The 21,475-nt window shown below is 43.9% G+C and overlaps 1 protein-coding gene across 1 annotated transcript in view; it reads right to left on the reverse strand.

The window, feature by feature from the left end:
- Window positions 1-20,822, reverse strand: part of UST (uronyl 2-sulfotransferase) — a 169,662-nt gene extending 148,840 nt beyond the window's left edge. The window contains exon 1 of the mRNA XM_065632722.1: window positions 20,227-20,822. Within this exon, the coding sequence (XP_065488794.1) occupies window positions 20,227-20,476 (250 nt within the window). The 5' untranslated portion in view covers window positions 20,477-20,822. The remainder of the gene's footprint in view (window positions 1-20,226) is intronic.
- Window positions 20,823-21,475: the final 653 nt, after the last annotated feature.

Below are 21,475 nucleotides of genomic sequence, written 5' to 3' on the forward strand. Positions count from 1 at the left end.
CAGCAATTCCACTCTCAATCCACATGTAATTTTAAGCTAAGCTTGCTATAATTTTTTTTAAATTAAACTGTAATTGAAAAAATTCTTTGTTTTTTTTTGTCGCCTTAAAGTTTGAGACTCCCATCCTTGGCACAGCCATTTGAATTAGATCCAACTTGCCAGAGGTATCAATTTCATGGAAACAAATCTGCTTCAATATTTTTCACTTGAAAGAAATTAGACCATGCCTTTGTAAGATAGAATCACACTGGAGTCAGGGAAACAAAAACAAGCAGGCTATATTCTGTCTGACTTTAGCAAGGAGACTGAAGCATCATCTTCTGGAGTTAATACATCCTAGAGGCACAATGGATTTACTGTACTATCTCCTCGTTCTAAGAAATTGCTCTCCTACTGACCCAAGAGGAAAAACACAAAGTTAGAAGAAAAGGGAAAAAGAAGTGATCACACTAAATGGTAAAAGATAACTGGAATTGCTAAAGAGCAACATAATCATATACACGTCTCTTGGATTTCCTCTCCATTCTTTCTCTCCCACTCAGACAGACACATTATTCAAGACACTTTTTTTGGAAAAGCTTCATTTTGTAGCATACATACAGAAGCTAATCAAACAATACTAAAGTTTTTTTGGCTAAAGTAAATTGTAGGTCTAAATTATTTTACTTTGATTCCTAGGCTCAAGTCCAACTAGATATTTAACAGTGTGTAAAACATAAACCCAAGTTTATTACCAAAGTCATTACATATTTTTCTCTTTAATCACTACCTATACCTTTTGAGAATGATATGATGCAAGATGCCATGTACATTTCAATCAGCTACTAAAAGAAACCTACACAAGGAACATCACCACCAAGAAAAGTTTGCAGTAGCATATTTCACCTTGCAGCTTAAAAGAATAAGTAAGATTCAGTGTCCACAGTCAAGTAGTTAGCAGTCAAGTAGTCTGTCCTTCCCTTCGCAACACAAAAATTATATTTTTTCACATTCAATTAATCAATTCCTGGAAAATCATTTTCTAGAGTCCCGAAAAAAAAAAATTCAAGTCATAGAAGCAATTCATCAATGCAACATGCAATTTTGACATATCAATCTCCTTTAGGCTGAGACTTACACTAGGACCCAAGCTCTATTCCTAGACCTGCCACTAATCAGCAACACATCTATCTTGTCCATCTTCCTTAATGCCTGCATATATCAAAGTCTAAACAGCTCTACATAAAGTATAGTACCACAAATAGTGAAAGCTGGCTACATGGACTAGACTCTCTTCTCAGTGTGCAAAGTCTTAATTTTACAAAATCACATCTACAGCAAGAAATACAGTACTATGATGAATACTGTTTTCTATGCACTTTCATTTCCCAGCACCAGATGGGAAGAATTTTCTCCATGCTTCACGCTATAGCTGACTCACCATCAGTTCCAGGAGCACAGCCCCACAGCAGGGCAGGAGGGCACCTCAGAAGAGCCTCTCGCCCACATTGACACCCTGATCAGAGCGGGGACTGCTAGAGCAGGGTGCTCAGGGATGGGTTTTGAGTATCTTGGGCCAACATGTGCCAGTGTTCAATGACCCTCATGTAAAAGAGTGTTTTCTTCTGTTTAAATGGAATTTCCTGTATTTCATTCTGTGCACACTGTCTTTTGTCCTGTCACTGGGTATTACCAGGACAACTCTGGCTACATCTTCCTTACTTCCCTCATGAGGTATTTGTACACATTGGTAAGATCTTCTCCAGGCTGAACAGTCCCAGCTATCTCAGCCCCTCCTCATACAACACATGCTCCAGTCCCATGATCATCTTAGTGGCCCTACACTGGACCTGCTCCACTAAGCCCATACCTCCCCTGCACTTGCTGAAGGAGCACTCTTTCCCATCATCCAGGTCACTAATGAAGATGTTGAACAGTGCTGACCCAGCAGTGAACCCAGGATACATTATCAGTGACTGCCTCTGTCCGGACTTTGTGCTGCTGATCACAACCTCTTGAGCCTGGCAGTTCAGTGAGCTGCCAATCAGCCTCACTGTCCACACTTCATCAATTTGTCTGTCAGGATGCCAGGGGAGAGAAGAGTCAAAAGCCTTGCCAATGCTGAGACAGACAACATTCGATGCTCTCCTCTCATCCACTGATAATCGTCTCACTGCAGAAAGCCATCAGGTTGGTCAGGCATGATTTTCCCCTCATAAATTGATGCTGACTGCTCCAATTTCTTGTCCTTCAAATGTCTAGAAATGGTTTGCAGGATTATTTGCTCCATCACAGAGATCAAGGAGAGGCTGACTGGATGTTCTTGCTTTTCTTAATGGTAGGATTGACTTTTGCTTCTTCCACCCCTTAGGAACCTCCTCCAGTCACCACTACCTTTCAAAAGATAACCAAGACCGACCTTGAAGTGACACTGGCCAGCTTCTTCAGCACTCATGGGTACATCCCACCAAGCCCCATGGACTTGTGTCTGTCCAGTTTCTTTTAACGTTCCCTAACCTGATCTTCTGCATCCAAGGCCGAGTCTTCCCACCTGAGATTCCTGAAGGCAAATCTCACCAGTAAAGGCTGAGGTGAAGATGGCATTAAGTACTTCAGCCTCTTCTGTCCCCATCCAGCTGGAGGCCCTCTTTTCCCCTGCTCTTCCTTTTACTGCTGACATGCCTGTGGGAGCCCTTCTTGTTCCCCTTCACATCCTTCACTAGATTCAGCTGCAGCTGGGCTTTGGCTTTCCCTTTGGCTAACCCCATCCCTGCATGCTCAAACAGTTTCTCTGTACTCCACCTAGGAAGAATTCAATACAGATCTTATCAGAAAGTCATCATCAAGTTCATGTGCAGTAACTGATGAAAATATTTAAGAAGTTTGAAGTATAAAGCAACATTTTACAGGAGCAAGACATGCTCATTGCTGTCTAAGTTGCTGAATTCCAAGAGGAGAGCACCGAGACAAACCAAAGTTACTTTCAACAGCACCTCAGACCAATTGCTTCGTAGGCACATTGGCATCTACATTCACAGGCGACCTGGCCATTTTCATCTTGAGAAGAATTTGTATGAAACAGATAAATCAATATTTGGGATCAATATATTGGGTTATTTAGCCCTTTTTATACACAAACTTATTAGTTACTTCAATCCTTGCTTAATACCAGCTATCTATTACCACAGAAGTAGGAGACAGATCAAACATTTCACTCCTGAACCTCACAAATAAAGCAGATCTAATGCTAAGTGCTTCGATTCTTTATATCCGTTCCTTATTCATTTTTAACTCAGAGGGAAGACACAAACACTGACAAGTAGCAAGGCAAAGAAGAAATCAAGGGTTTAAACAATGCATTACACACACTTCAGCTTTATGTTGTGCATGAACAATGGCATCCTTGTCATGTTGATTAAACTGCGTGTAACCTAGAATATGATTTCTATTTTCACACATATATTCACACACAAGTATTATTGATCTTGTTTTTTCCAGAAGCAGATGATGTCTTCTTTCTATTATGGAAAACATCCTGTAACCCAGCATCTAAGCTTTGCACCACCTCTACGGTCAAGAACATGCAGGAAAGAAATTACCCTTGAAGAAACAAATCTAGCAGACCTTCCTCCTAAAAAAGAAAATATGGCACTACAGACTGAACTCCAAATAAAACAAACTGAAGATAGAGTTGCATAAATAAAATAATATTAAATAATGAAATGTATATTCTAAGACATTTCAATATATGCCAGCATAATAAACCTACTTTGGTCACACCCTATGTTATTTCTAGTTAAAGAAAATAAACATCAGGCCCTACTGAACTGTAATTCTCAGCAGGAACTTAACTTTTGTGTCACAGACAGACTGAAGCTGGTAAAACTCACATAAGAACCATTAATGCAAACTCTGACTTTTTTGTTGCCTAATACAAACTTTCCCAGTTCTAAACTCCTTTTCTTTCCAGGATTTTTAAGCTGGTAAAGCAATTTTTTGTTGCTGCTGGTTTTTTGTCAAAGGAATTGCAATGCATTCAAGAGCACACAAAAGAACATTTCAAATTTATACTTTCTATAAACTCTTCTTTGTGGTTCACAAAGAACTACAGCTGCAGGAGTCAGAACACATTAAGTCTCACATTAGTATTAACACCACTTCGTTATAAGTGTCCAAAAACACAGTGAAGTAAGAGAAAAAATGCTTACAATTTTCCGGTTCCTTGTTGTTTCCTCCAACCTTCTCTTCCAGTTGAGCAGGAGCATTTTCCAAACCATAGATGTGACCAGTACAGTATTAAGAGCCTCTGTGCAATATGACCAAATGCAATACACAGGTATGTACTAAGAAATCTATTTAGTCATGTGGGATCAGGAACTAGAAGTCATTGGTTCTACAATCCACAAACCATTCCCTGCACCAGCGCGCCACTAAAGCAAATAAAAGGGATTTATTGAAAATAAGAGAGATGCCTGGCCAAGTGAGCAGGACCCAACGCAGCCAGAGATCAGGAGCGCAAACAGTCAAGAACAGAAGTAAAGCACCAGCGTTTGGAGAAAAAGAGTGTAAACGATACTTATGATGTTATTTATAAAGTAAGAGTAAGGAAATATTTTAACCAGGGCCATATTACAACTGAATAGCTAAACCAGTCGTTTTTAGCTTGGAACTAACTATATATTGAATCACTGTGGGTTTCCTATTTTCTTTGATGTTGACCATATTCACAATGGAATAATCCGAGACCACCACATTTATTTCTTACAGAAATGAAATTTCAAGCTTGAATTAGGGCTCAGAGTGCTCTGCCTGCAAACAGAAAAATTTCAAACTTTGTGAGCCAAAACATAATCATGCTGCAAGAGCAAAGTGCTAGAGCATAAGCCGTTCAACTAATCTGCCTTAAAGTTTCATAATTATTTTGTGCTTGTGACATGGTAATGATTCTGTTAGAATGCAAAAACAAGTTGTCCGGTCATTTTTCTCATACAATGCAACCATTAGCTCAGAATTAAGGAAATTTGCGAGTGTAAATCTTGGCCAAAAATAGCCAGAGGGCCTAATAGATGGATAAAATTTGCATGAGCCTCTCATTGACTCCCCCATATTATGAGCTTATGGTATTAAAGATATTTCTGTCTTCAGAATAAATAAGTTAAGGAAACATTTCTGAAGCTGACTATACAGCTTTTAAGCTGTGTTGGCTACATAAAGCAGCTGTTTTAACATCTACTTATGCCACAAATACATCTTTTTCCATCCACAGCAGAGGCTTCAGTGAACAAATTCCACAGAGGTGTTGAAGACAGCTGCAGAAAGCAGGAAGAAATACTTTTCAATGGGAACAGGCTCCTTAACATGCTATTTATCATTTACCTGCTTCCCCAGTACTACGCCCATTGCTCGCAAGCTCATTTTAAGCAGAATACATTAAAAGGTATGCTGTTCTTGCTTAAACTGGGAAAGCTTTACCCAGTAACCTGTCCTTCTCTCACCCCACGTTTTCCCGTCCCAGCTGTCACTCTCTCCCACATGCTTCCCTGTCATTCCAAGAGCCCCGAGCGCAATGCACAGCTCTGCAGCAGTGGGCTTTCCTGTTGACAGGCACAGGGTGAGGCAAGACTCTAAAAAGTTGCTGCTTGCAGACATGGAAACGTGAGTTTCCACACCTATGCTGGATGGAGGCTCTGCTGGGTAAAAGCCTCTCCACAGTTTGGTACACCTGGTTTCACGCGTCCCTGAACCTTCTTCTGCATCAGAAGCCCCATCAGAAAAAACAACTTTACTACTTTTCAGGAACGTTGTGCAGATATGAGCCCCACAGATTGTACAAACTCAAACCACCCCAGCCAGGAGAGGCAGGTAAGTGCTGAGATAAGGGCAAGCAGCAGAGGTTCCTTATTCCTGGGCTGTCGGTGTTCTGTCAGACATGCTACACATTTCCAGGCAAACCCCTGGCCTTCTAAGAATGCAGGGAATCATGGCTCTATCCTTGATATGCCATTGATCAGCCAAATGACACCAAGAAAGGCACGTGGCCTATCCATGCCCTTCAAATTAAAAAAAAACCAAAAAGTGTTAATATTTACCTTCCTCTTTGACCTGCTACATGGTAACTGCTGTACAAGGATAAAAACTGAAAGCTGCGCTCTCCAGTTTGCAGTAGCAGAGAGAAGAGGAAGTGAGTAGGACACTTAAGAGCTTCTTTTGCAGAAGATGGAACATTTCCTGGTCTATGACACCTACCAGAAAATGTCAAGCTTGCTTCCTTTTTTTTTTTTTTTTTTTTCCAAGTAATACATTTGTATCAATGAAAAAATAGCTCCAAAGGAACACCTCTAACTATGGAGCAGGGTAGCACAAAGAAATCTACTTTACAGGCACAGCTCCTACCTTGGGGACAGCTGGGTGCATGGTCCCCACAAGCTTTTTAACCCTCAGTGACATCTTTCTGAATCTCATTTTCCTCTTGCACTAAGTGTGGGCAGCACACATGCCAGCATCAAAGCACACAGAAATGGGGAATGAAGCGCACCAGCCCACTGGTGTCCCCACCAGATAAAACCCATCAGACCCTTCGCTGCCACTACACGCTCCCATGCTGGCCTGGCATGCCGTATCCCTGAGCCAGAGCAGCAAAAAGTGGCAGTGCCAGCAACGGCATCACAACCACCAGCACAATGAACTTACCACACATGAGCCACTGAACATCTCAGTGTGGTAATAAGATCCAGTTACTGTCAACCTCAGCTGCATTTGAACTGGGGTCAGAAGGTGAAAGACACTACATGCTATTCAAAAGTCTTTCAGCTTCTAACATTCATAACCAAAATGTTCCAGGGGAAAAAAAACCCAAACCAAACCAAGAAAAACACCCCACCCACCAAACAAACAACCAACAAAACAACCAAACAAAAAAACCACACAACAAAAAAACCCCAAAACTCAAGCTGTCAGCTGTTTCCATGTAGCATAGTGCAAAAAACAGACGACCACTGGGCTATAATGAATCCCAGAGCTTTGCCAAAATTTGCCTCATTGATGAGATGAAACAACTATCAGATTCAAAACTAGAGAGGGGAAAATGCAATAGACTTAATAGAGTAAGGCTGTTTATCAGAAGATTAAATAATTCACGATGAATTTGACTGACTCACCAGAAAAATATTACTGAATGGATGAAATCAAGTCATTGGTTTTGCTCACTATTAGCGAGGCATGTAAAGAGCTTGCAGTTAGAGAGAGCAGCAGTTACTACTTCAGCTTTCATTTAACCACAGTTCTGAGAATGGCTATCTCACATGCAAAAGAGTGGTAGTACTATCCAGTCCTTAACCTGAACTCCCATCAGCTCAAAAGTGATTTAAGAAACAAATCTGCAACAGAAAGACAATATGCAAGTATGTGGTATTTACTCCGATTCTTCTCTCCCTGTGTGCTGAAAAAGACTTTCAAAGAAGCCACTACTTTGCAAAGGACTTCTCACATACATTCTCAAATCATGCTGCCTTGTCCAGAAGATGAGACCATATCTGGAGTAGTCTGTCCAGTTCAGGGCTCCTCAGTACAAGAGACACGGAAATACTGGAGAGAGTCCTGCAAAGAGTCATGAAGATGAAGTGACTGGAGCACCTCAGGTATGAGGAAAGGCTAAGAGAGATGGGACTGTTCAGCCTGGAGATGAGAAGGCTCAGTGGGATCTTATCAATGTGTATAAATACCTGAAGGGGGAAGAAAACAGAGATATGCTCTTTTCACTGGTGCCCAGTGACAGGGCCAGAGGCAATGGGTACAAACTGAGACACAGAAGGTTCCCTCTGAACATCAGGAAATGCTTTTTTACTGTGAGAGTGACCAAGCACTGGCACAGGCTGCTTGTAGAGGTTGTGGAGTCTCCATCCTTGGAGATATTCAAAAGCCACCTGGACACCGTCCTGGGCAACCAGATCTAGGTGGCCCTGCTTGAGCATGGGAGGGTGGATGAGATGAACTCCAGCAGTTCTTTCCAAGCTCAACCACTCTGTATTCTGTGAAGGTGGCTGAAAATTATTTACTTCTGTCAGAAAATTGAATTGGTTGGGAAATAATCAGGGGATGCAAATCTGCAGCTGCTACTCCTTGATTTTCATAAAACCTCAAATTTTTCTTTCCTCCCAAACTGCCTCTGGTTTCAGCATTTCCTCAACCAATAAGTGACAATGCATCCTCAGATTACAGCTAAATCTCAGTTTCTCCTGCCTCCATACCTGTTCCTAATAGTAGCAAATCTATTTGTTACCATTTACTTACGTATACAGCTACCTCTATTTGCCTGTTGCACAGATGCAGCAATGACCAAAATGACGCAATTGGAAAAAACACCACAAATGACAGAACAAAACCAATGAAAAACCTCAAAATCTCAAACAACCACAGGTGGTAGGGCTTAAGCCCTTCTATTTTGTTATTCATCCTCATTTACTTATTGTAATATCTCCCAATGGGCAACACAAAAGAAATTTGTACGTTTGTATGGAGAGTTCTGCTAGAAAACAACAATCAGCTGCAGACATGAAAGGAACTGAGAAGTCAGCAATTTCACAGCCTTTGCCTTACGATATCTGCTGTAACATTTCAGATTATATCAAAGCTGTCACACACTCTCTTCATGCAATTGCAAGACTTGCAAAGAAACAAACATGGCATCAAATCCGCCCATCACGCTGGGACATATATCCCCCACAGTGGTACTTTTCCAGTGCCTTATATTGTCTTTGTTTTTAGGCATCCCAAGCACTCAGGTTTCAATGATCCACTGACATGAACTGACCTATCCATCTAAAAATCTTGCTACTGTAACTTCCAAGTTTCTCTTACCCCTCCTCCTCCTTCTGTTTGGAAGCCTTCCACTGGTCATCAACCAGTGTTTCTAAGAATAAATACTATGACGACCCAGATTCTTCCAACCAAATTTCAAGCATTTCTCCATGCACAAGTCATGGGCTCAGCTGTCATAAAGACACAGGTAGCCTGAGTTGCTCTTTGAAGATCCCTCTGCCTCTCCCCACTGACTTCAGAGGCAACCTCTGAAAGAAGGAGTCAAGGCCTTATAGACAAGCCCCACACAGTCTAATTCTCATGTAAATTTTTCTGACCAACAAGACACCTGTCCATCCCCTTTTCCCCCAACTAGTTCTCTCCCACTTAAAAAAATCTCTTCTAGGTACTATACTGCCCAATCTCAATGCAGTTTCTACCTGCAATCTCATCAAACTTGTACAGAAGAGGTCTATCAACATCTGAGCTCCAAGGTCTTTCTGTGTATTTCAAACTACCTCATTAGCATTTTTCCTTACCTTTTAAGAATGCAAAGGCATGGGCTACTCATGGGACACTTCTAAGATGCCACTTACTTCTGATTTTCAATGCACAGACTGAGGTGGCTCTTCTGTAGATGCAGGTCAAACAACAGAGGCAAGGGTATTTCCTTTATAATACAAGCCACTGAGGAAAGAATACCTGGCTGAAGGAAGCAGGACCACCAGCAAGACATCATTTCAAAACCACTCACTGCTAAACATGGTCTGGTGTTTTACAGTAAGAAATTCACAAGAGGACTGAGTAACTATCTGTAAATACAAGAGAAGCAGAAGGAAAAGGATGTGCCCAAATCTTGGAGAGCAATAAAAAAAAACAAATGAGAGAACATAAGACCAAAGAACCAGTCTACATCGGTAGTGTATTTAACTCCTTTTTGACACACACACAAAAAAGTGGCCATACTTAATGCTATTTCCTGCTAATTGCTATGAGATATAAAGTCATAATAACACTAATTACTGTAGGCATTCACAAAATTACTGTGCCACCTGAAATCGAAGCTGAAACTGGTATATTGTAAGACAAATTCTCAAATGTTTTCTGAAACAACATCATAAGGCTTTGTTTCTTCTCACACCTCCCCATCTGACCTAATATCTTCAGGTGTCATGTCTGTTTTAACATAAATCACTGCCATGGAGCAAAAGTGTCCAACTTCATTATCCGAACAGACAAAAATATTCAGAAAAGCAACGCACACTCTAATCTACACAAGAATTTCCAAATAAAGTTTAGGAGATCTTACAAGATAAAAAGACACACAGCTGGAATTTAGATTTCATGAACAGGCTTTCAATTTTGGGCTGAAATATTGCATAAAAATCTTTGGGATGATCGGAGTTTCCTCCAAAGTAACCAGCCATTCTGATCAAACGCCTAGCACCAACAGAGACTTTATGACAGTCTCCAGTAGTAATGACACAAAAGGCACGAAACATTCACTCACAAATTCATTGTATGTATATTAGGAACACTTAACATTAAACTACCAAGAGAGCTGTAGGGAGCACCTTCTCCCCTCAAATGTCCACGACTTTCCAAATTGAAAAAAATTGAAATGATGAGTCAAATCCCCTTGGCCAGCAGCTTTTAATCCAGCCACTGGCAGCTCATCTCAGCTATTTTCTAGTTGCTAGCAGTTTGGTGACCCCGTATGAGTGCAATGTTTGGTTGGCATCCTCTCTCTGGAGCAGAACATCTGAACCAGCCATCCACTTCACCAGTACAGGCTTTTAAAATAAACATTCTTAGGGGTGCTAAAACATACTGTTTACAAATGCAGATGCACTGCTGCTTTACTCAAACTGTCATGAGCTCCATGATATCCATCTCGGTCTCCCGATGGCTTCCACCCTGAATCATGAAGTGTGATAAGAAGAAAGTTTTGGCAAGCATCCAAATGTCTGTTTCTAAAGCATTAGTACTCAGAAACTCTAATACAAACCTAATTATTGTGCTTCCATGCTTACAAACAAAGCCAAACATCTATTTTCCACAAAATGAGGTCTGCTTCCCTCAGTGCAGCTCTAAACAGCAAGAGAGTAAAATAAATTTCAGTCAAATAATTGCTCTCCACTTCCTATCCACCCCTCTAGTCTCCAAACATCCTCTAACCCAGATTCTAAAACAAATCAAAACAAATGCCTCATTATATAAACAGAAGCTATGTTTGAAAATCTACTTGCCTTCTCACCAATAATGATGGGGAAACTTGCCTTGGTGAAAAGTCATGTGTCATCATTTTCCACAGCTTTCACTTGAAAGTTAATCCCCCCCAGCTCCCCTAAAAAAAAAAAAAAAGACACACCACAAAAACAAAAAACCCAAACAAAACAACCAAAACCCAACAACCTACAGGCTTTTTAGCTTATGCTTTTGAGCCACTGCTCCACCAGTCGGATTAAGTCTTACAGGCAAGCACCTCTGCTGCCCAGGGAAAGACAGCAGCAGCTAAAGCAGCAGCAGCGTGCTCAGGCCTGGTGTTCCCTTCGAAGTTAATGGCAACAGGCTACAGACAACTGACTTCTCTGAAGAGGGCTGATCCGACTTCCATCATATGCCTACCACAAACTGTAATGGCCTGGAAGTGACTCTCTCCCCTCACTGATAAGACAGGAAATCCAGATAAACACCTGAGAGTGATCATGAATCTTACAGCAAGATCAAAGAGGAACCTCATTCTCACAAATGTCAATAGGATTTGCGTCCCTTTTTTGCCCCTGTGGTAAGAACGAGCAGCACGTGGACCCTTTCAAGCCCTGGCTCCAAAACTTACTCTTCCAAAAGCACCACAGCACAGAAGGGTGGTAGGGGGACCTCCCCCATCCACCCAGTTCTTCAGGACAGACAATCCAATTAGAAAGGGCTGTAAACGCATCCTTAAAAACTATCTGCCCTGAATAACAGCGCAGCCGTTTATTTTGGTAAGAGTGCTCACAGACACCGGCCTGAGCACACAGAGTGGCCATTCTCCCCCTTGGCCGTGCTCCTCACTGCGGAAGCACAGGGCATAGGGCTGCCTGTCACCGCCAGTGCTTGCAGGGGGCAGCAGCAGGTGCAAAGTCTCAACTTCGAACTCCCCCCTCCCCACTTCCAAATCTAATAAACAGAACTTTTTTTCTCCAGTCCAAGATGAAAACAAACTCTTACACCTCACCTGCAAACTTGTCTTCACACAGAGGGACAGGCATGAGACCAAAGCAGTCAGCAGTGCTCTTCTTGAATGGCTTACAGGAGCCAGAGCTAACAACATGCAGGTGCTTTCACAGGAGGCCAAGACAACAACTCAGAAGGAAGGGCTCTCTTAAGTACCCAAAATTTATATTCAAAAAACCAGAGCGATTATCATACAAAACACACTCAAGCAATTTCAGTAATTGCAGTATCTTACTAGACACAGAAGACGTTAGAAACTCATGTTATTAATACATGAATTTAAATTATGGGATCAGAAGAAGATGGGGGAGAAAGAACCAATTACCAGCTGGAAACAAGGAGTAGAAGAAGATACTGGAAAAATATAAGATGTGAAAAATAAATGCATTGCTCATTTTCTTTTTATCCTCTTGTATTTGCTATTTCAAGGTTTTGTCTTGGGACAGTCCTAGGATCTTATTTGACCTGTTCAACCATTTTACAGAGTATTCACACCAAAAATCACATCAAAATTAAGTCCCTCCATTATACCTCCATCATATGGTCTACATATTTTTACAATATAGACCTATACTTAAATAACAAATTAAAAACTTCCACTTACTGTCACTGCTGATTTTGACACACACTATTAATTTCAAAATAGTTTTATCAGGAATCAGTGCAGTAGAGTTAACCTCAGATCCTTTACTAGAGTTAAGGGAAAAAAAAAAAAAAGCCTTTATTTTCTTCACAGAGCATTAAGGGTTGAAGCTTTTCTATTATTTACTTTTGCTACAGAGTCTCCCTTTCTTGCAGGCTTTAATGCTTACCATTCTTCGTCAAACCCTAAGCAAAAGCAATCTTTCCCCTCCCTAACTTCATATGAAACTATGAGAAGCACTGCATCAACTACATTTTTTCCCCCATGACAGCCGCAAGTCATTTTGGCTGAGTATTCTCTGATAAAGCACAAAGTGCTTGCCATTCACTTCGCGTGAACAAAGCTTCAAGAAACGGTATTTTTACTTTCATTTTTGCAAATCAAGTATAAGCAGCACCACTGGAAACAAGAAATAAGTGACCCGGTTACATTCTGCTGCACATGAAATATAAAAATTGATGCCCTTTGATGAGACTCTGGAAACCAATTATAGCAATAACTCCTGAAGTAAAACTGCACATAGACTGTGTTAATGACCAGTGGCAAAACCCTTGAAAGAAAAGTAGCTGGACCATTTACTTTGTCTCAGCCTACACAGGAGCTCCCTTCTAACACTCTCTGCCTTACCTCTTTGACATGGCCAAAGTCTCTCCATGACAATACGATTTATCACAAGGATCTTTTTTCCTTTAAGTATTTCTACGGCTATGGTCACTGTAATATCTGATAATATCCTATTCTGTTACACATTTATCTTCAAAATGTCCTTTGGACAAAATGGGATTAAATGCAGACAGAATTAACACACAACTTGTTCAATGGCACCTGATGTCTGTCAGGGCAGGGAACTGAAGCCTCCCTCATCTTCCCAAGCCCAGGTGGAGCATTCCATTAATCAGCAGACCTGGCCTTTCACAGGTGTATATACCTCATTGTCATATAACCTGGAAGTAAACCAAAACTAAATACATTTTGAAAAATCTGTATTAATACTCCTTCTCATCAGGAACTGAATGTATCCTTTAAAACCCTTGTCAACAAAGCCGACCATATGAAAGAGAAAAATGTACACAGCTGCATATATGTAATACCTGACTGCCAGATCAGAATCTGATTTTGAAAGACGAAAATATCTCTCTGAATAAATGCTGTCCAATTTTCCAAATATGTTTAGAATATCATCACAACACATTCACACAGTCTTAAACATTTTTGCTATGACTTCACTGTACACAGTGTTTTATGGCCAGCCAAGATAATGCAGTCCAGGGGCCACTTCATCTTTAGAAAAAGTATAAGGCTCGAGTTGGTCTTATAATGAGGTGCATTCTGGTTCTCCATAAAATATTCCTTGACAGCATCATGCATTAGGTAGAGCTTTGTTAATCTTAAAATCGGACAAGCTGTGAGTGATGAGCAAGTCATGCAGCCTTTTAATAAAAGCTTCTTGGAGATGAGGCACATCTTTTGTCTTCCAGAAAAGCTCATTTATAACTGGAGAGCTTAGTAACATAAATAGTCCAAACATATTTTAATCTAAAAGATAAGGAAGTCCAAAGAGGACAGAAAAGTTAATTAGGCAAGATATAGCTAAAGACTTGTCGTTTTGTTTTAGATCATCTCTTTTCAAGGCTTCAGGAAGCAGCTTCTAAACTGACTTGTCAGCTCCTTACAATGTTAATGAATTTTAAAATGTAATAAATTCCAAGTGCAATGGAATTAAACAATCCACTGAAAAGCCAGAGAAAAATCAAAATGCTTTAAAGTACAGAAGACCTCTTTTGAGAATGCTACAGTCTTGAAAACAATAAGAAAAGTTGCCTATAAGAACATAACCAGGGCCTTGTTAAAAGCACATCTGTTACAAAAACAGGGATTGTGTCACCATACAGTAAACCTCAGCTTTACACCTGACTGTCTTTGCTTGAGTGCGCTTCTCCTACTCACACACCTGAAGGGCCTTCAAATCTGTAAAGGATTCATGATGTACCAAACAAAACTGGACGAGACAACCCTTTTCAGCCACAGAAAATCAGCATGCTGTCTACATACAATGGAGTATGCCAGGTACTTCTGTTTAGAAAAGCAGGCCCTGAACAATTCTGTTTTCCATTACATATAAATGCAGTATTACCAGAATAAAAATCCAAACCAACCCCTCCCTCCCCAACACCAACTGTTGCTCCCTCTTCCACACAGCTTAGGAACAAAATTTGTATACAACACACTGTCAGTCACTTTTATTATTTGCTTTGGATAGTCAGTTTTTCTCTTCTGCCCTACTCTTAACAATCTAAGATAAAAAGCCAGATGCTTCAGAAGAAAACAAACCAACCAACCAAACAACAAAAAACTACCAGCCCCAAAACACCCTACCAAAATAAAGCAAATTCATACCACCGCAATTTAAAAAAGTTTCACTTTGTGTTTAGTTTTAAATATTCTGAAGATTTTTGTTATAACCTCTCCAAATACCTAGATTCCTTTTTGCTGCTTCTATTTGACAAAATTGTGCTTGTATTCCCCCATATGTCCGAAATAAACAGAAATGTTGTCGTGACAACTTTAAGCCTGTTGAGGATATCTGGCCAAAATAGCCAAGAGCTTCCAGTGGCAAGAAGAGTGAGAGAAGGGTGCGATTTAGAGAGCACAAGTGGCCACCTTAAGTCTTTTGTCTTGCATAGTAGGCCACAGCACATGCACCTTCCACATGCAATCAAACCAGGTACTCTTTGGCAGTATAACTCTTGAGGAATTCAACAGGTGAAATGCTTTAATTGACCGAACAAAAAGTTTGCACTGCAAATACTAAAGATCAAAATATTTTATTTGTTTTTATTGGCCATTAGAGGCTTGCTACCAGCCTTGGAAATACTCATTTGTGTATTTTGAAGCATGTATATATCACACGCCAAAGAATGGAAGAATAAAGCAATGCAAAACCACTGCAGTTGCAGGGGAATGGAGTCCCCAGTGCATTCCCCAAAAGCCACAGGGCTGTCCAAGATTTACGATTTCTGTCTTACTCATCCAAGGGAAGACTCTTCTCACTTCCTCCCACTGCTGGAACTGGGTTTCGATTAGGGAGCCAGGATTACCTTGGCAGAATCAACAAGCAAGACCTCATAGATGCCGTGCAAGTCCCAATACTCCAGTTTATTACTGGAAAGCCTGGCAGTTTTTAAACTTTCTGTTTTTTTCAAGCTCATAGATGGTCCAGGACTGGTACGTACATCCACACAGCAAATGTAAGCCTACTGGCCACAGACATGCTTTTAAATATCATCCACAGATTCTTTAGAAATAACCCACTAACATCCATGCCCCCACCGATTACACGCTGAAAACCAGAGCTCTCGATCCATCCTGATGGCATGACTACAGTGTGAAACTTGAGCCATATTCTCATGAACCACAGCCAGAACCAACAGCAGAAACCATCAGCTTTCCACAGACCTTTCTGTCCTATTATATTACGAGCTTTAAGTCAGAACAGGATAAATAACAAAACACAGCCTCATGTCTACTAATCTACGCTCGTTTCCTCCATATGACTTTGCTAGAGTTTTACAAGAGAAGAAAAGTCAATGCAAAGCGGAAATACTGAATATAGCTATCTTTTCCCCTACGAGCTGCCATAAAGTTTTGCCAACAGATTCTCCCCAGTCAGTATGGCAATCAAAAAGGGAGGTGCATATGGACAGGACACCAGGGAAGCTGGTCAAAGGGAAAAAAAAAAAAAAAAATTACTAACAGGCTGAATATTGTGAAAATACATTCATCCCCATCACGACCAAAGGAAAGTCCACAGAACTATTAAATCTTTACACTTAATTCCTTCAAAAATAATCTTATTCCTCTTCCTCCTCCACAGTGTATGATGCAGGCCAAGGAACAAAATGAAAGTTTCTCAACTCCAGTGTTTTCACATTGCCCAGATTTTTCTTTTATGCACACACCTGCCTGACGCAGGTGTGATTTCTCTCCTGATCGCTAGTGAAGTTTTGTGTTTTTACTTAGGAACACTCTTTCAAGTTCTGAGGTAAAAAACATCCAAGCATTCCCTCCAGAGTAACACCACCAACCACAACTTTTCCTTTCATCTAGCCCTTCTTGGTTCTTGTAGATTTAAATGAATAAGGGAAACTGCAAAATTAACACATTACAAACATGGTTTGCAAACGAATTGTTCCTTTTCTGCTTGAGGATTTAAAATTTAACACCACAAATTGTGGGTTGGAGAGACTGGAAGGAGTTGCTTGTACCCTGGATCTGTGGCTTCAGGGGAGGGGAAAAAAAAAAAAGCTGCTCTTTTTTTTTTTTTTGAAATTGTCATGAGACTTCACTAGTCAAACTGTTGCATAAAACACATGGGCAAATATGCAAGGCTTTGGTGGTTACCTGGACTGGATGTCTAATACCTATTCCTCCAAACACTTTTGTTAGTCCCCTGGAAAACAAGCAGAGTACCCGCTTACAAAAAAATTGTTCATAATTTGCAAACATTGCCAGCTGGGTACCACCTTTCTTGCAAAACCTACACTGAGTACAAATCCCCCCCACTCTTTAACAATGTCATTCACATAGATACCCTCTGACAGCTCAAATGAAACTGTACACTGAGGACACACTGCACCCAGCTCTGGAGCCCCCAGTGCAGGAAAGACATGGACCTGTTGGAGAGGGGCCAGAGGAGGCCACAAAAATGATCAGAGGGTTGGAACAGCTCTGCTGTGAGGACAGGCTGAGAGAGTTGGGGTTGTTCAGCCTGGAGAAGAGAAGGCTCCAGGTAGACCTTATTGCAGCCTTTTGGTACTTAAAAGTAGCCTATAAGAAAGACAGGGACAGACTTTCTAGAAGGGCCTGTTAAGACAGGACAAGGAGTTATGGTTTTAAACTACAAGAGGGGAGAGTCAGGTTAGACATGAGGAAGAAATTTTTTTTTTTTTTTTTTTTTTTTTTTTTTACAATGAGGGTGATAAAGTACTGGCAGATTGCCCAGAGAGGTGGTAGATGCTCTATCCCTGGAAACATTCCAGGCCAGGCTGGACGGGACTCTGAGCAACCTGATGTAGTTGAAGACATCCGTGTTCATTGCAGGAGGATTGGACTAGATGACCTTTGAAGGTCCCTTCCGACCCAAACTATTCTATGAAGCGTAAAATAAATTTAGAAAGGAGAATGCACCTTAGCATCCAGGCATATGTTCCACTTCTCTACAAAGGCAGCAGCACAGCTTGCTTAGTGGGTACTAAGACTCCAGCCACACGGACTCTGCTTCTTTCTCAACCACTGGTCTGCTGCAGGATGCTAGACAAGTCCTTGTCTTCTCCACATCCCAGATGACTCAGGCACAGACAGAAAATTCCTATACTAACTGGTAACAAGTGCAGAATTTCATTAATGGCTAGATATTAATAGATCTGTCTACTTTCTCCTGAGAAGAGCCAACACTTCAAAAAAAAAAAAAAAAACAAAAAACCAACCAGACCATTTTCAAAGAAGAGTGCACTCCTTCCCCAGAGGCTCATCATGTTCAAGCACACACAAAAGGCTTTTCTGCACTTGCACAAAAATTATCACAACCCATTCACCAAGACACAGTGGTTTCCAAGTCTTTCATCTACAGGCCTCAGAAGATTTTCCAGCAGAGTCACGACTACTAGCTAGAGGGGTTCGGGTAGAAGATCCTAGTTCTATTTCCTAGATCTCTCAAAAGCAGTCAAAAGGCCACAAAGTGAGAAGCTGCATAACCTGGTGTTTCTCACAGTCTATTCCCACACAAGCCAAGTAATGTTCATCCCTGATGAAGAATAAAATTTAAAAAATGGCATCAGCTCTGCTTTGAAAAATATCTGTGCTTGATCCAACTAAAGAGTCAATCAATTGTAACAAAACCTGCTTCCACCTTGGTGGAAAATTTTTCCTTTTCCTCTTCAACTGAGAAATTTCTTCCTAATTGTAACTTTAAAGGAAGAAAAAAAAAAGTCATTAAAATCCAAGCCTAAAAAGCAATACGTTCTCCTGTTCTCATTTGAATTTTCATTTATTTATTTCTCTAGTTACAATAGAATGGAATAATGTGAACTGGGACTTCTGTTCACCTGGTACTACCCTGCCCTCCTCCCTGCTAATGCAGAGAAAAGTTGAATTTGGTTGCTCAGGGCCATGTCCAGTTGAATTCTGAATATCTGCAAGGACATCCCAACCTCCCTAGGTAGCTTGTTCCAATGTTTGACCACCCTCACACTGAAATTTTTTAATCGAATATCACACTGGAATTTCCCTTGATGTAACTTGTTGCTGATTGTCCTACTGCCATGCACCTGCCAGAAGAGTCTGGCTGTGTCCTCTCCATACCCTCTCATCAGTTAACTGAAGACATGGGATAGTTTTCCATTAAAAAAACCCAACACACACAGAGTTGTATTCCCAATATGTTAATAAGTACAAACAGATCTACATTTTCATGTTATTTTTTTGACATACGAGTACTGTACTTTTGTTTGCAACCTAATGCTGTCTCTTATGGATTACCTTTCTACAGCGTGCACCACCAAAAGCTTAACTTCACAGACAAGCAACACAGCTAACGTGGTAACTCACACCACAAATTATTCCGTGGTAATCCTCCCATAAGGGGAAACTCTTAGTTTTTGCTCCCTATTTGAACAGTCCTGCCAGTCCGAGGTACTTAAACAACCTCAGGATGCACCCTGTTTTTCACAACTTCTCAGTTAAGCAGGGAAGCGACATTTAGCGATGTGGAAACTGGGCACGAAGAAAAACCACGTGCAAACTTGTGGTCAACATGAGGATGAGGACTGCAGGCCACAGAACGGGGCTTGTACCTGCTCTGCCGGGGCAGGCTGTGGCAGAGCACGGGAGTGAGCTCAAGCGTCCCAGCGCTGCTGCTCCGACCCTACTAGCACACCTTTCTCTCCAGAAGCACATCAGCTCCACACGGATGGATGCTTGGTTCACCGAGTGTATGTGTTTGGCGCTTTTGTTTTTTTGGGAGTATTTGCTTCGGCTTTTTTTACAACAGCACCGTCTGCCATGAGCCATCTGTAACCCCGTTCCTCCCCCGCCGGGCAGAGCCCCCACCTGCGCGCACCTGCGGAGCGCTGGCCAGGTAACGCCCGGGCGCCCCCGGAGCGCGACCCTCCGCTGCCGCCTCGCAGCCACCTGACGGCGAGCGGCAGCCGGCGGATCGCGCTCGGCCGCGGCCGCCGGGCACGAAGCCGCCTCCGGCCACTGACCTGTCTCGGGTTTGAGGCGGGGTCTCAAGGGGACTCTGCCTTTCGCTAAAATTAACTTCTGAGAGGGCGCACCCCACCGCCCGCATCCCCGGGCGCCGCCGGCCCTTCTCGCCTCGGTGCCAGACCTCACGGACCCGCGTCCCCCCTACCCACCCCTGCCGGGCAGCCCCAGCCTCCCGCTGCCCCCGCCCCGCTCCCGCCGCCCGGGAAGCCCGGGGCGGGGGGCCCGCCGCCGCTCCCCCGCCGGCGCCGGAGGGAGGCCCCAGCCCAGCCGCCACGGGAGGAGGGGAACCGCAACAAGTCCCCGCTGCCGCCAGCCGCCCTTACCCAGATAGTGCCGCAGGTTCAGCAGAAAGTGCGGGGGGCCCCCGTTGAGCTGATAGAAGAGGGAGCCCAGGCAGAAGAGCAGCAGAGCGGCCATGCAGAAGCCGTAATCGCGCAGCGAGAGGAAGGGCAGCAGCGAGAGGGGCCGCCGCCTCTTCCAGCCCCCGCCCTGGCCCGGGCCCCCTCCCGCCGCCGCGGGGGGCCGGGGCGCCGGGCAGTCCCCGCCGCCACCGTGCTGCTGCTTCTTCTTCATCCTCCCCTTCGCCGCCGCCGGGTCACACAGCCCGCCGGGGAAAGCGCATCCTCCATCCGCCTGCTCGGCTCCCGCTGCCCGCGGCGGTGAAAGTTCCCGGGAGCTCAGGGGACCCGTCCCGTCCTCACCGCCGGCTGCCCCCGGCCCCGCAGGCAGGCGAGAGTCCCCGGCGCTGCGGCGGCGGCTGCTGCGGAGCGCCGCTAAGGGGAGGGGAAGGAGGTGGTCACCATCCCGCTCCCTGGGGCTCCTCTCCTCCTCCGCCGCTCTCGCTCCCTCTCGCCACTCGGCCTCTCGCTCCGGTGTCAAGTTACAGCCAGCGCTCCGCCACCGACCGCCTGCAACTCGCGGCCGACTTGTGCGCGCCGCCCGGCCCCGCCGCCCCCTCCCGCCCCGGCGCTCGCCGCCCGCCCACCCCCGGCCCGGCCCGGCCGGGCCCGGCCCGGCCCCGGTCCCCGCGACGCGCCCGTTGCCTCCGCGCGAGCGACCCCTACGGGCGCTGCCGGGCGCCGCCGCCCTGGCTGCCGCGGGGCCCGGCCCGCCCCGGCCGACCCAGCCCACCTGCCCCGGCCCGCCCCCGCCACCGGCTCTCCCCCGGGGCCGTGGGGCTGCGCGGGGAGCGGGGCGGCTGCCCGTGGGGCAGGGGCTGGGGCAGGGCTTCTCGCTATCCCCCGCCGCAGGGACTTGCGCTCGCAGCCGGCCCCGCGGGGGCCAGCGATCGGGCCTGGCTTGCCCAAAACGCTGGCATGGCCCCCTGCTCGCTCCTCTCCCGCGGGGACAGACCTCGGGACACCCCTCCGGGGCCCGGCCGAGGGGTCTCAGCCCACCTGGTGGGCGCCAGGGCCCCAACGGCCCACACGCGCCGCGTTAGGACTGTCATATCTCTCGTACAGCGATGACAGCGGTAGAAAGGTGATTTAGATGAACCTGATGCAGCATTAAGCTCCCGCACCTCTATGCTCCTGTAGAATCGTTGCTGCTTTGCTGGTATGATGAAAACAG

Source organism: Caloenas nicobarica, chromosome 3 (genome assembly GCF_036013445.1).
Source record: "Caloenas nicobarica isolate bCalNic1 chromosome 3, bCalNic1.hap1, whole genome shotgun sequence".
Classification (NCBI taxonomy): domain Eukaryota; kingdom Metazoa; phylum Chordata; class Aves; order Columbiformes; family Columbidae; genus Caloenas; species Caloenas nicobarica.